At 41.0% G+C, this 18,146-nt stretch overlaps 1 protein-coding gene across 6 annotated transcripts in view; it reads left to right on the top strand.

The window, feature by feature from the left end:
• The first annotated feature begins 13,324 nt into the window (after nt 1-13,324).
• The window catches only part of mRpL44 (mitochondrial ribosomal protein L44), a 128,272-nt gene continuing 123,450 nt past the window's right edge, over nt 13,325-18,146 (top strand). Inside the window, exons 1-2 of one of the 6 annotated variants that reach the window (XM_076210310.1) lie at nt 13,571-13,705; nt 13,856-14,034. In XM_076210310.1, coding sequence (XP_076066425.1) covers nt 13,944-14,034 — 91 coding nt within the window. In that variant the 5' untranslated portion in view covers nt 13,571-13,705; nt 13,856-13,943. Of the gene's footprint in view, nt 13,344-13,544; nt 13,706-13,855; nt 14,035-18,146 lie in introns of those variants that run through there. The other 5 variants (XM_076210313.1, XM_076210311.1, XM_076210308.1 and 2 more) reach the window with 5 other exon arrangements.

The raw sequence follows: 18,146 nt of genomic DNA, 5'->3' as shown, positions 1-18,146 counted from the left end.
TTAATTTTGAATAAATGGCCAAATACACAGCAAAAAAAAAGTTGAATCGCATGTATGTTTCTTTTTTTTTTTTTTTTTTTGGTAGGTTGTGACTGCTTCTTAAAGTTCTTTGGTAGTTTTAAAATTTAACGGTTTTTGTTAAATGATTTCTCTGTGTTATGCTTGTTCTTTTACGGTCTCAATAAACGTCGACCAACGCCGACCAAACCCAAATAATGACGGCTTTTGCTCAAATGCATAATTTTATATAGAAATTAGCATGTGGTTGCATTATTTGACAAATTTTCTTTTTAAATGTGTGATTATCATGTAATTTGATCAAAGAAAAGTTACGTTTTTATCGTCTGCAAAATTACCTAAGTCGACCAACGCCGACCAAACCCAAACAATGACGGCTTTTGCTCAAATGCATAATTTTATATAAAAATTAGCATATGGTTACATTATTTGACCTATTTTCTTTAAAATGTGTGATTTTCATGCAATTTGATCAAAGAAAATTTACGCATTTATCCTCTGCAAAATTACCAACCACAGCTACGAATGCCGTCCGACTCACTAATAGCCGACCAACGCCGAACAAGGACGGTTTATACTCAAATGCACGATTTTGTGTAAAAAAAAAACTAGCATATGGTTGCATTATTTGACTTATTTTATTTAAAATGTGTGATTTCCATGTCATTTGATCAATGAAATTACGTTTTTATGCTCTGCAAAATTACCAACCGCAGCTACGAATGCCGTCCGACTCACTCGTAGGCGACCAAATCTCAAACAAGGACGGTTTTTGCTCAAATGCATAATTTCATATAAAAAACTAGCATATGGTTGCATTATTTTACCTATTTACTCTAAAATGTGTGATTTCCATGTAATTTGATCAAAGAAGTTATGTTTTTATCCTCTGCAAAATTATTTTATGTATGATTGCAAATCTTGTTTGATTTTGTGACTTATTTCTTGCATGTTCATCCTTTTATTTTTGTCTATGTTTTTTACAATACAGTACCTGTCTTGCTACATATGTATATATTTTTGTTTGTTTGCGTTTGGGGTTTTCCTTTGTTCTGTTAACATTTTTTGCTTTATTTTTGCTTAATATGCAAGTTATGTCTGCTTCTTTGTTTAATTTTGTTTCATATTATTGTTTTTGATTACTGATTTTCCAATGTTTTGTTTGGTATTTAATATCTGATTGCATGTTTTGGTTGCCTGATGTATGGTTAATTTTTGAAGTTGAATAATGTTATTTCTTTTATTTGTTTGGTATATGTTCTTTACAAGACAGTATTGCTTTGTTGCAAATAAAAGAATCTCATGTATACCAAACTTTTACTATCCTTGTTTGTATAATTTGTGTAGATACTTGAATAAGTATACAAAGTTCAAACATAAGCACAATCACAAACAAGAAAAACATGATATTACAGAAATAATAAGTTAAGTATGATTTGAAAGCGCACTACGCCACTTCCGATTTATAGTTTGCGGCTCTGTCGATAGATGGCGCGCATTCACGCTGGATGGATGACGTTTTCTTATTAGTAAAAGATAGAAGCTTTCCCATCTTTCCTATATAGTCTTTGATGTGGACATCCTCTTCCGTACGTGTAAGCACACGCTTGGGAAGCTCTGGGATGGCCGGGGAAGGAAGGTGCGAGTGAGTTTGCTTGGTAGTTGGGCGTTGATCTTTTTCCTTGTTGGAGTGTTTGCTCTCTGTTTGTGTTTCAATGGTTCTAAAAAATTTCTTTACTGCCGAAGCATAGGAAGTTGCTCCGGAGGTACTAGTTGGGGTAACTAGTCTTTCCATCACACGCTTCCTTGCTTCGTAAAAGGATATGCCACAAGTTGCTTTTTCCGTACAAATTTGTTTTTCTATCTTGAAAGTGGGACAGTCTCGGGAGGTGGATGCATGGCTGTTATTGGAGGGACAGTTAACACATTGAAACACGTTAGTAGAGCAAGCATCCGTAGGATGTTCGCCTACACACTTACCGCATACGACTGATTGTTTGCTGCAGAATTTGGCGAAGCATAGGAAGTTGCTCCGGAGGTACTAGTTGGGGTAACTAGTCTTTCCATCACACGCTTCCTTGCTTCGTAAAAGGATATGCCACAAGTTGCTTTTTCCGTACAAATTTGTTTTTCTATCTTGAAAGTGGGACAGTCTCGGGAGGTGGATGCATGGCTGTTATTGGAGGGACAGTTAACACATTGAAACACGTTAGTAGAGCAAGCATCCGTAGGATGTTCGCCTGCACACTTACCGCATACGACTGATTGTTTGCTGCAGAATTTGGCAAGGTGACCATATTTGAAGCATTTGTTGCAGCGTAACGGGTTAGGGACATATGGTCGTGTTGGGACATGAATGTATCCAATTTTGACGTGGTCAGGGAGGGTTGTTGAGTTGAAAGTGAGAATTATGAGGGGCGTGTTCACTCGCATGTTCTTTTCTCGGTCCATTCGCGTTATAAATTTGACATCTAATATTCCTTCAGATTTCATCTCATCGAGGATGTCACATTCTTCCATGGTCATCAAATCTCTGCAGTGGATTACTCCTCTGCAGGAGTTGAGTGACCTAGGGAGGGATGTAACAACATCGAAGGAATTAAACTTCCTAGCCTTAAGGAAATCGCGTGTAGCTCTCCCTGAGTTGGTGGTAACTTGGAGGTCTCCGCTTCTAAGTTTTTTAACTTGGCTAATATCATTTGTAAATTGTGAAAGACATTTCTTAAGCATAAATGGGTTGAGGTCAGCTAATCGGGTCTGGTCAGAATGAAGAAGCACGTGTCTAGCCTTGTCCGGGTCGATATTGGGGTCGTCAGGGGAAGTCTTCCTAGTTGGCAGGGATGGAGTTGAGGACTCCATCCTGCGCGTTGGGGTGGGGGGACGAGCCCCCTGTTACACAAAAATAAAGTGTGCCCAGCAGAGCCAAAGAAAATAATATAAAGGGGTCACACAGCTTCCTTTGGCGACTGGTGACAGCCGCGTAGTAGGACACACTGTGTGCCAAGTGGTTTCGGTTTCTACACTACTCTAAACTACGATAGAATGTTTCTAGATTTCGCCGGGCCGGACGACGAAGAAGACTCACGAGCCAACAAGGGCTCGTGCGGATCCCGGAGAGCTACGAAATGACGAGAAAATGGTATAAGGTCAAAGTGCTGGGAAATGCCCAGAAGTGGGTGGCAGTGTTAACTACCAACAAGGCTATCCAACGTAAAGTTGGATTGCGTGAACAAGTTAACTCTAGGGAGTAGCCCTAGCGAGTATAACTATGCTCGTGCAAGTACGGACTGTCTGCTGCTAAGAGCTGCCGACGTCTGATGCGGGGGGTGGACTTTTTTTTTTTTTTTATCTTTAAGGCTATCGACCTATAATGAGGTCATTAAGCCCGGTGTGAACCTGCGATCCTTTTTATTCTACCATTATAATTTCCACAATAGTCCTGTAGTGCGCAAATAAAATACTACTTTGTCAATAAGTAAACGGTCGTCGGTCAAAAGATTTGTGGTGCTTAGCTGAATTTTCTTAATTTTGCAGTGTTGTATAAGCGCTTGGCGCTGTGTGTTGTATCTGGAGCAGTGTAGGAGTATGTGTCTTATGGATAGTGTAGTGTTGCAGGTGTTGCATTGGGGAGGAAATACGCCGTTAATGTATGGGCTTAGGTGGGTGAGGCGGGTCGAGTTCATCCTCAGTCTTGCTATGGCGATTTCCTCCTGTCTGTTATTTCTGTATGATGTCGACCAATCTGTTATGTGTTCTTTTTGTTTGTGAGAGATGTCAAGGTTGTTCCACTGGAGTTGCCAGTGGGTGTGTAATTGTTTTCTTAATATAGAATTGAAGGTTCCTATGTCCAGGGGTATGTCTGTAATAGAGTCTTTTTCTAAGGCAGTTTTGGCTAAGGTGTCCGCTTTCTCATTCCCGAAGATCCCAATGTGACTGGGAACCCAAGAGAGAGTAATGGACTTGTTAGTTATCGACAATGTGCTAATGATTTTGCCCAAGAGGAAGTTCTCCATATGGTTACCTGACTTAATTGACTGAAGTGCACTTAGTGAATCTGTGAATATGACGAAATTACTATGTGTGTCAGATTGAGCATATTCTAAGGCTTGATATATACCGTAGAGTTCGGCGATATATATGCTCGTATGGTCCGGCAATCTGAACATCATCCGGGTTTGGTTGCAGTATAACCCTGTCCCAGTTTTGGGGCCGCACTTGGAGCCATCAGTGTACAGTGCCCTGTGGTCATTGTACTTATGGATGTTCTCCAGGGTCTTCTGTTTGAGTTCTTCTGTGGAAGACTTTTTGTTGAGTTCTTGAATGTTAATCTTGAGGGCGATGCTTTTCCACGGTTGTAAGTGGGTGGCTTCCATCCGTTCTATTGACCACAGTGGCACTGAATATTGGTCACACAAGGATCGGATCCTGATGGAAAGGGGATTTAGGCTGGAGTTGGTGAAGTGCTCGTGTTGTTTGATGGTATCCTTGCAGGGATGTCTAGGGATACGGAGCACTTTGGCAACGTATCGGATTGTAAGGAGTTCGCGCCTGTAGTGGAGGGGGGGTACGTTTGCTTCGACCTCCAGCCTCTCGATCCTTGTGCAGCGTAAGGCTCCAAGTGCTATTCTGAGGCCTTTGTTTTGGATGATGTTCAGGGGTTGTAACGTGGTTGGTGTTGCTCCCCAATTTGTGCCCGTTAGTTTACGTAGCAAATTAATTCTCTTGTTGCACGCATCAACTAGGTATTTTACATGGGCCTTCCAGTTTAGCCTGGAGTCCAGTTTCAGGCCAAGGAAAAAGGTTGAATTTTGTACTGGAATGGGGTTACCATGTAATTGCAGATTTATTTCTGCCTGGGCTCTGCGTGAAAATATAATTACTGTTGACTTTAATTCCGAAAACTTAAATCCCCATTTGTCAGACCAGTCCTGGAGCGAGTCCAGGGCCAGTTGTACACGAGAGCCGGAAAACTTGGCGTTCGGTGAGGAATGCCAGATTCCGACGTCGTCAGCGTATAATGAGTATTTAAGGTTCCGAGGTGGAGCGGGTAGAATATCGTTTATGAGCAACATAAACAATGTGGGACTTAACACACTTCCCTGTGGTACGCCATTTTCTTGTGTGCGTACTGTTGAAAAGAAATTTTGATTTTTGACCGAAAATGTACGGTCTTTTAGAAAATTTTGAATGAAAATAGGGAGATTCCCTCTAAGGCCAAGGGCATAGAGTTTTTTGAGGATACCACGTCGCCATGCCATGTCGTAGGCTCTTTCTAAATCTAAAAAGCAAGCAACAAGATATTCTTTCCTCTCGAAGGAGGAGAGGATATCTTGTTCTAAGTTGACCAAATGGTCAAGACTACTTCTATTTTTCCTGAAACCACATTGGGCAGGAACTATTAAATTTTGAGACTCTACGATGAATTTTAATCTGTTATTGGCCATACGTTCTAATACTTTGCATAAGCAGTTGGTAAGCGCTATAGGGCGATAAGAGGAAGGACTCTTTGGGTCCTTCCCCTTTTTGAGAATAGGTATGACGTGGGCATGTCTCCATGTTTTTGTGAATTCTTGACTAATCCAAATTGCATTGTATATTTCTAATAATTTTTTCAGTGAAATTGAATTCAAATGTTGCAGCATCTCATACCTAATCTCATCTGGGCCAGCAGAGGTTCCTCTACACGAGCTTAAGGCTTGTTGAAGCTCGTGTAGTTGGAAGGGGGTGTTATAATCGTGGTGTGTCTGTGTATGGAAGATCAGAGGTTCTGCTTCCCGTCTTTGTTTGTGTTGTAAAAAGGTTGGTGAATAGTTATTCGTGTTGCTTGTTTGCGTAAATGTGTCTGCGATTGTGTTTGCGATGTCCAGGGGAGCATCTACAAACGTGTTTCCAATAGTTAGGGTCTTAATGTTTGGTGTGTATTTGCCGTCGATTTTACGGACGGCTGACCAGATTTGTGATAGAGGGGTGTTTGCGTTTATTGTGGAGATGTAATCATGCCAAGACTTTCGTTTGGCTTGTTTTATTGTTCTACGGGCCTCTGCTTGCGTCTTTTTAAAAGTAATAAAATTTGGTGCAATAGGGTTATTTTTAAAAGTCCGGTAAGCACTATTCCGCTTGCAAAGTGCTTTTCTGCAGTCTGATGTCCACCAGGGAACTCTATGCTTGTGAAATACCGAGGTTTTTGGTATATGCTTAATAGCTGAATTCAAAATAGAGTTGGATAAATTGAATATTTTGTCATCCATATTATCCCCTGTGATGTTGACGTTGGTGGTTGTGCGATACATTTCCCAGTTGGCTTTTTTGATGTTAAATTTGGGACAGGGAGGGGGTGGGTTGTCTCCGTAGGCTGGAGGAGCCGTAGCGTGGTCACCCCCTATTTTTAATATTACTGGGAAATGATCGCTGAGCATGGTGTCATCATGCGTCTTCCATTGCGTGTTGTCAGCCAACGCAGGAGATGATATGGATAAATCTATACATGAAAATGAACCCCTAGTATTGTCTACTCGAGTGGGACTGCCAGTGTTTAGGAGGACCAGGTTGTTGGTGTTGAGCACTTCTTCCATCTGCTCCCCTCGAGGAGAGGTTTTGTTGCTACCCCACATGCGATGGTGGGAGTTGAAATCACCCACTATCAGTTTGTGGTGGGGTAGTTGTTCAATCAACCCGTTTAGTTCCTCTAATGGAAAACGAGGGTCGGGAGGTAGGTAAAGGGAGCAGATGGTTACGAGTTTGTTGTGCAGTTTCGTTTTTATAGCGACTGCTTCCAAGGTGGTGGCCAGTGGTAGTTCCACTTGGGGAAGGCAGTCGCTGACTGCAACTGCGACCCCCCTCCAGGCGCCAACCTGTCCTTCCTATAGGTGGTGTAGTTCTTTAATTTGAACTCAACACTGGGGTTAAGATGAGTCTCTTGTAGACAAATAACTGAGGGGTTGTTGAGCGAGTTAAAAATTATTAAGTCATTTAATTTACTTCTAATACCTCGGCAATTCCTCTGGATTATTTTCATTTTTTTTTATTTTTTATTAATTAATTAATTAATTTATTTATTTATTTATTTATTTATTTCCCCGTCTGGGGTATTGGTTGCTCCCCGTCTGGGGCATTGGTTGCTTGTTATTGTGGCAAAGTAGCATGCAGTCGATACTTTAGGGTCTATATGGGGCGCCCCTACGGACCAGAGCCACACATAATTTTGTCTATGATAGAAGAAATTCTGTTCATAGAGAAATGATGACACTTTTATACTACGACTGTCCCTCCGTTATGCTGTCCCCCAACCCCTTGTTGCTGTCCTGTACCATTTCTCTGAGTATTCTCTTTCTGATTGGGGGAATTTCCCTGTGGTGGGGGAAAAGAATACTGCCACCAAGTTTTCCCACTTGGATCGTAAGAGGCGAGAAGAAAGGGACGGGGAGAGGGACTAGGCATCCTTCTCCCTGTAGCCCCAAGGGGCAAATTCCTAAAAATCAAAGGAAAGGCATAAGGGGTGCTGGAGGGCCTCGGGCCAGCACCCTAAGGTTTGGGTCTTTTAATGTGCGTGGATGTGGTACAGATGAGAGTAAAAGGGAAGAGATAGGTAGTATGTTTGTGAGAAGAAAGTTGGATGTGTTGGCTTTGAGTGAAACTAAGTTGAAAGGGAAGGGTGAGTGTAAGTTTGGGAGTGTAAGTGGGAGGTTATCAGGAGTGAAGAGAGGGCGAGGGAGGGAAGGGGTGGCTATTCTAGTAAGTGAGGAGATAGGTAAAGGGGTAGTGGAGTGGAAGGAGGTTTCCTCAAGGATAATGTGGATGAAGGTGAAACTGGGAAAGGAGATGTGGGTCTTTGTAAGTGCATATGGGCCGGGCAGTGAGAAGAACATGGAAGAAAGGGAGGCCTTTTGGATAGATTTAAATGAGTGCATAGAGGGTTTAGGAAGAAATGTCAATGTAATAGTACTGGGAGACCTTAATGCTAGGGTGGGAAATGGTCCAATCGATGGAGTGGTTGGGAAGTGTGGAGTTCCAGGAAAGAATCGTAGTGGAGAGTTGATGGTGGAAATGTGTCTAGAAAGAGAGTTGATGATAGCAAATACAGTGTTTCGGAAGAAAGTCAAGCATAAGTACACATGGGAGAGGGTGGTGGAGGGAAGGGTGGTAGATAGAGCGCTAATGGATTATGTAGTGGTAAATAGGATTATGATAGGAAGCGTTAAGGATGTACATGTGCTAAGGGGAGAGGGTGGGGGAATATCAGATCATTTTTTGGTGGAAGGTAAGCTGAGAGTGGAGGATAGATGGAGAAGGAGGAAAGGGACAAAAGGTAGGGAGGTTCTTAGAGTGAACTCCTTGAATGAAAAGGAAAAGGAGAAGGAGTACGAAAAGAAGCTGAAGGAGGAGTGGGAGGGAGTAAAGGATAGAGCAGAGATGGGTGTGGAGGAGGAATGGGGATGGTTCAAGGAGGGAGTCTTAAAGTGTGCAAGGATGGTGTGTGGAACAAGAAGGACAGGGGGAAATAGAAGAAAGGGTAGTGAATGGTGGGATGAGGAAACAAAGAAGGCTGTAGAAGAGAAGAAGCGAGCATTCACAGATTGGTTACAAAAGAGGACAGGGGAGTCATATGAGACGTACAAAGAAAAGAAAAGAGAAGTAAAGCAAAAGGTAAAGGAGGCAAAGAGGAGAGCAGATGTGAAATGGGGTAGGAGTATGACAGAAAATTTTGAAAGTAATAAAAAGATGTTTTGGAAAGAAATTAAGAGAGGAAGAGGAGGCGAATCAAGTAGGGAAGAAAAGGTAAAAGGTACAGATGGAGAGTTGATAATGGAAGAGATGGCAGTGAGGGGAAGATGGGCAGAATACTTTAGGGAGTTGCTGAATGTGAAGGAGGATAGGGAAGGAAAGATAGCTGCAGTGGGAAATGCGAAGAAAATGAGAGTGATGAGTGAGGAAAATGTAGGAGAAATAAGGAAGGATGAGGTGAAGGCAGCTGTAAAGATGATGAAAGCAGGTAAGGCACCTGGTCTGGATGGATGTCATGCAGAATGTCTGAAAAAGGGAGGTGCAGTGATGGTGGACTGGTTGGTGAGGTTATTTAATGTTTGCTGGAGAGAGGGTAGAGTACCGGAGGACTGGAGTAGTGCCTGTATAGTTCCTCTTTACAAGGGAAAAGGGGACAAGTGTGAATGTAGTAATTTCAGAGGGATTAGCCTGTTGAGTGTAGTAGGGAAGGCTTATGGGAGGATCTTAATTGAGAGGATTAGGAGAGGAACAGAGGGAGTAATTGGTGAGGAACAGTGTGGATTTAGGACGGGTAGAGGTTGTGTAGATCAGATCTTTGTGGTAAGACAGATATGTGAGAAAGCTATAGGAAAGGGGAAGGATGTTTTTTGGGCTTTCATGGATCTGGAAAAGGCTTATGATAGGGTAGACAGAAAGGCACTGTGGGAGGTTATGCAGATTTATGGGATAGGAGGAAAGCTTTTGGGAGCTGTCAAGAGTTTTTATGAGAGTAGTAGAGCATGTGTTAGGATTAGAAATGGAGAGAGTGAGTGGTTTGAAGTAAAGGTGGGACTTCGTCAAGGATGCGTTATGTCGCCCTGGCTGTTCAACTTATACATGGATGGGGTGGTGCGAGAGGTGAATGCTAGGGTAGTGAGTCAGGGATTGGAGATGGTTAAAGAAAATGGAGAAAAGTGGGAGGTGAGCCAGCTGTTGTTTGCGGACGCCACTGCGCTTGTGGCAGGGTCAGAGGAGGGATTGAGGAAGCTGGTGGCAGAGTTTGGGAGAGTATGTGATAGAAGAAAGCTAAAGATAAATGTGGGTAAAAGTAAGGTGATGAGATGTACAAGGGGTGAAAGTGGCAGTAGACTGGAAGTGAACATTAAGGGAGAGCGACTGGAGGAAGTGGATAGTTTTAGATACTTGGGTGCAAGTGTAGCAGGAAAAGGTGGAGTGAATGTGGAGGTAGAATGTAGATTGAGAGAAGCGAGTAAATGCCTTGGTGGTTTAAAGAGTGTAATGAGGAATAGACATTTGGGAATGGATGCTAAGAGGAGACTGTATGAAGGAGTGATTGTGCCAACAGCACTGTATGGGGCAGAAACGTGGAACATAAGAGAAGAAGAGAGAAGGAGTTTGAATGTGTTTGAGATGAGGTGTCTGAGAAGTATGATGGGGGTTACTAGGCTAGATAGAGTGAGAAATGAGGAGGTGAGGAGGAGAACAGGGGTGAAAAAGGATTTGGGAGATAGGGTTGATGAAAGAATATTAGGATGGTTTGGACACATGGAAAGAATGAGTGAAGAAAGACTAGTAAAAGAGGTATGGAAGGCAGATGTGGAGGGAGTGAACATGAGGGGACATCCTAGGATGAGGTGGATGGATGGGGTAAAGGGGGCTTTGGGGAAGAGGGGAATGTCTGTTGAGGAAGGAAGGGAGAGGACGGAAGACAGAGGTGAGTGGAGAATGGTTGTATATGGATGATGTTGTGACTGCATGAGGAGGAATGGGCGGGGAAGTGGGGGGTGGGGTAGTATGTGTGAGTAAATTTTGACGCAGCCCGAAGGGATTTCTCCCCGTCCTCGCCTTATATGCAAAGGGGGACGGAGAGGGGGGGTCGCCGATTAAATGAAGCGGCCTCGCTGTGGATGTACTGTGTCTTGCGACACTGCTTCTGACCCAGGGCGGTGGGCAGGGTGCAGGGATGACCCGTCATCCAGGAGGTGCTCAGATGAGAGGAAGGGTGGGAGGGGTGTGGAGTGTATTCAGGGATGAAATGGGTGGGAGTGTTTTTATGCCTTTCCCTTTTTGGCTACCTCCCTTGGAAGGGGGAAAAAGCCTTGGTATATGTATGTATGTATTTATTTATTTATTTATTTATTTATTTATTTATTTTTTTTATCTGCTTCGGTTTCTTCCTTTCTTGGCCTTAGTGGGAGAGGTGTGTTTAGCCCCGGATGAACGGTCTGGGCTGGTAATAGGACTTAAAAGTCGTTTTTGGGAAACGGAGATCTCCATATTGACATCCTCTTCAGTACGTGTGGGCACACGTTTGGAAGGCTCTGGGATGGCCGGGGAAGGAAGGTGCGAGTGAGTTTGCCTGTTACTTTGGCGGTGTTCTTTGTCCTTGGAGTGCTTGCTCTCAGTTTGCGTTTCAATGGTTCTGTAGGTTTTTTTTTACTGCTGAAGCATAGGAAGTTGCTCCGGAGGTACTAGTTGGGGTAACTAGTCTTTCCATCACACGCTTCCTTGCTTCGTAAAAGGATATGCCACAAGTTGCTTTCTCGGTACAAATTTGTTTCTCTATATTGAAAGTGGGACAGTCTCGGGAGGTGGATGCATGGTTGTTATTGGAGGGACAGTTAACACATTGAAACACCTTTGCAGAGCAAGCATCCATAGGATGTTCGCCTGCACATTTACCGCATACGACCGTTTGCTTGCTGCAGAATTTGGCTAGGTGACCATATTTAAAGCATTTGTTGCAGCGCAAAGGGTTGGGGACATATGGTCGTGTTGGGACATGGATATATCCAATTTTGACATGATCAGGGAGGGTTGTGGAATTGAACGTGAGGATTATGAGAGGCGTGTTCACTCGCATGTTCTTTTCCCGGTCCAGTCGCGTGATAAACTTAACATCTAGAATGCCTTCAGATTTCATCTCTTCAAGGATGTCACACTCGTCCATGGTCATCAAATCTCTGCAGTGGATTACTCCTCTGCAGGAGTTGAGTGACCTAGGGAGGGATGTAACAACATCGAAGGAATGAAACTTCCTGGCCTTGAGGAGATCGCGTGTAGCTTTCCCAGAGTTGGTGGTAACTTGGAGGTCTCCGCTTCTAAGTTTTTTAACTTGGCTAATATCATTGGTAAATTGAGACAGACATTTTTTAAGCATAAATGGATTGAGGTCAGCTAATCGGGTTTGGTCGGAATGTAGAAACACATGTCTAGCCTTGTCCGGGTCGATATTAGGGTCGTCAGGGGAAGTCTTCCTAGTTTGCAGGGATGGAGTTGAGGACTCCATCCTGCGCGTTGGGGTGGGGGGACGAGCCCCCTGGTACACAGAAAAATGTGCTCAGCAGAGCAAAATATAATATAACGGGGGTCACACAGCTTCCTTTGGCGACTGGTGACAGCCGCGTAGTAGGACCACTGTGTGCCCAGTGGGTACGAGGTCTATACAAATAAACTACGACAGAATTTACTAGATTTCGCCGGGCCGGACGACGAAGAAGTCTCACGAGCCAACAAGGGCTCGTGCGGATCCCGGAGAGCTACGAAATGACGAGAAAATGGTATAAGGTCAAAGTGCTGGGAAATGCCCAGAAGTGGGTGGCAGTGTTAACTACCAACAAGGCTATCCAACGTAAAGTTGGATTGCGTGAACAAGTTAACTCTAGAGAGTAGCCCTAGCGAGTATAACTATGCTCGTGCAAATACGGACTGTCTGCTGCTAAGAGCTGCCGACGTCTGTGGTGGGGGGGTGGACAGCCGGGGAGGCTCTTTTTATACCCGAGGTAGGCGGGGTCAAAGCTTCATGGCCAGGTTCGAACTCATACGTTGTACTGACGTATATTGGTTATGAGTCTTGTTCGAAGCAAGGTCTAAATAAACAGGTCAGACCGTTTGAATTATTGTGCGCAGCTTCTGACGTCATTAGGTTGGGTCCGTTTTCTCTTTGTGAAACACTGAAGAAAACTGTGAAACGCCAAGGAAGACAGGAACTATAATATTTTATATATATATATATATTATATATTCATATATATAGACAGGAACTATAATATTTTATATATATTTATATATATATTTTATATCATATTTGTCAGAATATAACTAATTGCGTGGAGCGGTGCGAGCGAAGGCAACAACATACCCGAACGACGCACCAGCTTCAACTGACAGCTATAGGACCCGCGAACCTCACTTTGAACAGCCAGGTGACGTTCACGGGCCCGCTGCGCCAACTCCCTCGAAATTCGGTCGGAAGTGGTTAGACCTGTTATTCCTTAGATCTTGGTTCGAAGCAGTGAGTAGTAGGCGGGCGATTTGAAAATCGTTTGATTCACAGTTGGCTATAACAACACACACACACACACACACACACATATATATATATATATATATATATATATATATATATATATATATATATATATATATATATATATATATATATATATATATATATATATTAAATAAAGTTATGATTTAGGGTAATTGACACAACTGTCTGTGGTAACGAAATTTTTTGGTGTGGAAGCACTGCCCCCTACGTATGTTGTCAGTGTGACTTAGTGTAGAATAACAATCTGATGAGAACCACAATGGAAATATGCGTACATGCTTTTTGTGTTATCCTCGGCAATTTGCATTTATTATTCCATACTATGTGTTCTTGTCATTATTTGCACTTCATGTACATTGATTCATTGCCAAATAAAGCCTATCTATCTATCTAACGTAACAAAGAACATTTACATAAACTCTGAAAAGTATGTAACGGGGAAGTAGTATAAACGAATAAAACAAATAACGGAAAATGAAACAAAATCGAAGCGCTTCTCAACAGACAACTTGAATGGTGAACCTAAACCATGTAAACAAACAATCAGCATGGCATCTTCTGCAAGGGTTGTTTCAAAGGCATTACATTTGTCAAGAATTCATCTTAATCACTCAAGATCTTTACATACTACAGGTAGCAGTCCCAATTGATTCATAGTAGTGTAAAAATGTTTTTGTTGCCAAGTTGTACATTTGAACTATTTCCACACAAAGTGAAAGTCATAATTTTAAATAGCAACATCATAACATCAACATGCCAAATCAAATGTTAATGTAAATTCAGATGGGGGTGAAAATGGCTTTGAGCAAGAGGTGAATGTCTGTTGAGGAAGGCAGCCTAGTCCAAAACAAACAGCAGGTGAAGCAGCAATATGCAGCAAACATCCAAGCAGCTTTATTTAGGTTGCAGACAACCAAGTCTTCACAATCATGACAACAAAGCTTTGCCATTGGATTGGTTAGGTACGGGCACAAAATTTTCAATTTTTTTTTTACCCTTAAATTATTTTTGCACAAGAAAGGCAATTTTATTGGAAACAAAATGCGGTAAAATTTTACTTTCGACCATTGTAGGAATATTCAATATAGTAGGTACCCCCACAAAATTTTCAAAAAAAAATTAACCTTTATATTATTGTTGCATATGAAAGACAACTTTATTAGAAACAAAATGCTTTTTAAATTTTTGAAATAGCTTGAAAAATAAGGGAGATACGATTTTTTGAATTATTTTCTTAGCCCGCATTTTTGGCTCGACTTTACCATAACAAAGTGTTAGAATTAAGGGTGGTAATTTGTAAAGATTTCGGTAAAGAAATACACATTAACTCTAAACCACTGGTCCAATTTTATTAAAATTCGGAATACTTTGGTTTTATGGATCAACAAATCACATGAGCATGTCAATACAAAGTGAGACATCTCCATCATACCATATTTGCCTTTTCATGGCAACCATGAAGCTGTCGCTAAACGCCGACCGACGTCGACCAAAACCACACAATCACGGTTTTTGCTCAAATGCATAATTTATATATAAAAAATAGCACATGGTTGCATTATTTGACCTATTTTCTTTAAAATGGATAATTTCCACGTAAAATGATCGAAGAGAAGTTACGTTTTTATCCTCTGAAAAATTATCAGCCGGCAACCAACGCCGACGAAACCCAAACAATGACGTTGGTTGCCGGTTGATAATTTTGTAGAGGATAAAAATGTAACTTCTCTTCGATCATTCTACATGGAAATCACACATTTTAAAGAAAATAGGTCAAATAATGCAACCATATGCTATTTTTTATATATAAATTATGCATTTGAGCAAAAACCGTCATTGTGTGATTTTGGTTGTCAATGGTAATAGTAAACAAAATCGAACGCGAACTGGACGCATCAGATTCATGGGTGATATAGCTAAATTCCGGGGGCTGTAGCTCAAACACGAAAAAGTCAATTTTATTAAGCTTCTCAATTCCGGGAGAAAATAGGTTGAAAAACTTGTTTATGTAACTTAAAATTATGTTTAGACATTCCTTACCTTAATATTTTTACTCGGAAAACTATGTTGCCGAGTTTGATAACCAAATTTCCGTTTAAGTCGCTGAAAAATTGTTTCTATTTCAAGAATTAGCCTTACACTTGCAAAACAACAAGGTAATTTGAATATCTTGCGCATGCGCAAAGCGCGGGAAGCATTCAAATTGAACTAAACAAAAACTAGTGGGCCGCAACATTTGTCCATGAAAACAACACATGATCGACAGTGGCGCCGCGCGCGGATTCCGGGGTACCTAAATATAGCAATACAAAAATAGTAATTTTGTAAATTAAAATGTATGAACGAAATATGCAATTTTGTGTGCGGAAATGAAAATAAAAAAGTTGCTAAAACAGATTTCTTAAGTAACGAAGTCGTGTACGACGAATGGTACGCCACGTTTGTTATGGTAGATGCCGATGTCGGAGAAATGAAAGGACGATAAATTTGTCTAAACTAAACTAACCTAACCTAACCTAACCTAACCTGTGTTTAATAAATCATTACCTGCAAATTAGATATCATCCGGCTGGTCCTCGTCGTCGTCGTCATGAGAGACGTTGGTGGGCTTTTCAACCACTCTCTCAGCTTTTGTATGGCTATATTCCTCCAATGGTCGAAAGTAAAATTTTACCGGTTAGGTTAGGTTAGGTTACTTTACTTTACTTTACTTTACTTTACTTTACTTTACTTTACTTTAGTTTAGTTTAGTTTAGACAAATTTATTGTCCTTTCATTTCTCTGACGTCGGAATCTACCATAACAAACATGGCGTACTATTCGTAGTACACGACTTCGTTACTTAAGAAATCTGTTTTAGCAACTTTTTTTATTTTTCATTTCCGCACTCATAATTGCATATTACGTTCATACATTTTAATTTATAAAATTACTATTTAATTTTGTATTGCTATATTCCAACAATGGTCGAAAGTAAAATTTTACCCCATATGCTTTTTAAATTTTTGTACAATTTATAGTTTCACCCAACCATAGAATTTGATATGTGGCTTATGTGTTTCTGGTGAGAAATGTTGTGATGTGAATGATGGTGTACATCATTTCCGTCGCAAATGCGTACTTTTGAAGTAATTAAGTATTGAAGTTATGCACTTATGCCTACATCTCCCGAACGATATGGGGGGACGTGTGGGGAATTGGGGTTTTTGGGTGGGGAAGACTAATAAATGGAGTAATGTGCGGTGCAAAACAGGTATGAAATGAACAAAAACATTTAAAAAAGAAAAGAAAAATTAAAAATCACATTCTATGGCCGGAGTCCAGCGGTAGCCATCTTTGTGTTTACCAACGAATCAAACAATGTCTCGCTAGATGTGTCACACTTAGCGAAGTCCACTCCAGCCGTGCAAGACTTCCTAACCGTAAACTAACATTACCTCCGTTAGGTTAGGTTAGTCTAGTTTACTTTACGGTTACCAAGTCTTGTGCGAGCGGCTAATCTAGCGCTTCTGGTCACAAAAATTTACAATCAATAGTAAACAAACATGGCGCCGCGTGCGGTACCCGCCGATATGGGATATTTTTGTTTTTTATAGGTTTCTTTAGTCTTCTTCATTTTATACCTGTTTGGCAACGCGCATTACTCCATTTATTAGTCTCCCCCACCCAAAAACCCCGATTTCCCACACGTCCCCCCAGATTGTTCGAGACATGTAGGCATAAGTGCATAACTTCAATACTTAATTACTTCAAAAGTATGCATTTGCGACGAAAATGATATACACTATCTTTCATATCACAACATTTCTCACCAGAAACACATAAGCCACATATCAAATTCTATGGTTGGGTGAAACTATAAATTGACCAAAATTTTTAAATAGCTTGAAAAATAAGGGAGATATGATTTTTTGAATTTTTTTTTTAGCCTGCATTTTTGGCTAGACTTTACCATAACAAAATGTTAGAATTAAGGATGGTAATTTGTAAAGATTTCGGTAAAGAAATACACATTAACTCTAAACCACTGGTCCAATTTTATTAAAATTTGGAATACTTGATTTTTATGGATCAACAAATCACATGAGTATGTCAAAGACAATGTGAGACATCTCCATCATACCATATTTGCCTTTTTATGGCAACCATGAAGTTGTCAGTTTTCAGATTATCAATGAAATCCAAACCACTGGCCCAATTGACATGCAACTTGGTATGTGAAGGTTTTATGGGTCAATAAATCACCTGAGCATGTCAATAACATTGCAGGACCTTCTTCTTATACCATTCTTACTGACACCTTTCATGTTGCCATGGCAACTGTTGTCAATTTAGAAATAATCAATAAAATACAAACCGCTGTCCCAATTGACATGCAACTTGGCATGTGAAAGTTTTATGGGTGAACAAATCACCTGAGCATGTCATTAACATTGCAGGACCTTCTTATACCATTCTTACTAACACCTATCATGTTGCCATGGCAACTGTTGTCAATTTAGAAATAATCAATAAAATCCAAACCACTGGCCCAATTGACATGCAACTTGGCATGTGAAGGTTTTATGGGTCAACAAATCACCTGAGCATGTCAATAACATTGCAGGACCTTCTTATACCATTCTTACTAACACCTATCATGTTGCCATGGCAGCTGTTGTCAATTTAGAAATAATCCATAAAATCCAAACCGCTGTCCCAATTGACATGCAACTTGGCATATGAAGGTATTATTATAAAGCCCAATTCTTGAAAAGCAAACAAATATTCACCGATTCAAACGCAGATTTGGTTATCAACCTCGGCAAATTAGTTTTCTGAGTAAAAATATTAAGGTAAGGCACCAAGAAACCAATATTTTAATGTAAGAAAACTGTTTTTTAACCTATTTTCTCCAGGATATGAGCAGCTACCCAAAAACCTTCACATGACAAGTTGCATGTCAATTGGGCCAGTGGTTTGGATTTTATTGATTATTTCTAAATTGACAACAGTTGCCATGGCAACATGATAGGTGTTAGTAAGAATAGTATAAAAGGAAGGTCCTGCATTATATTTGACATGCTCAGGTGAT

This window comes from Oratosquilla oratoria, chromosome 27 (genome assembly GCF_046742065.1).
Source record: "Oratosquilla oratoria isolate Oo_2021 chromosome 27, ASM4674206v1, whole genome shotgun sequence".
In the NCBI taxonomy this organism is placed as follows: domain Eukaryota; kingdom Metazoa; phylum Arthropoda; class Malacostraca; order Stomatopoda; family Squillidae; genus Oratosquilla; species Oratosquilla oratoria.
The sequence above is the reverse complement of the archived record's forward strand: the minus strand, read 5'-3'. Positions and strand labels throughout refer to the sequence as shown.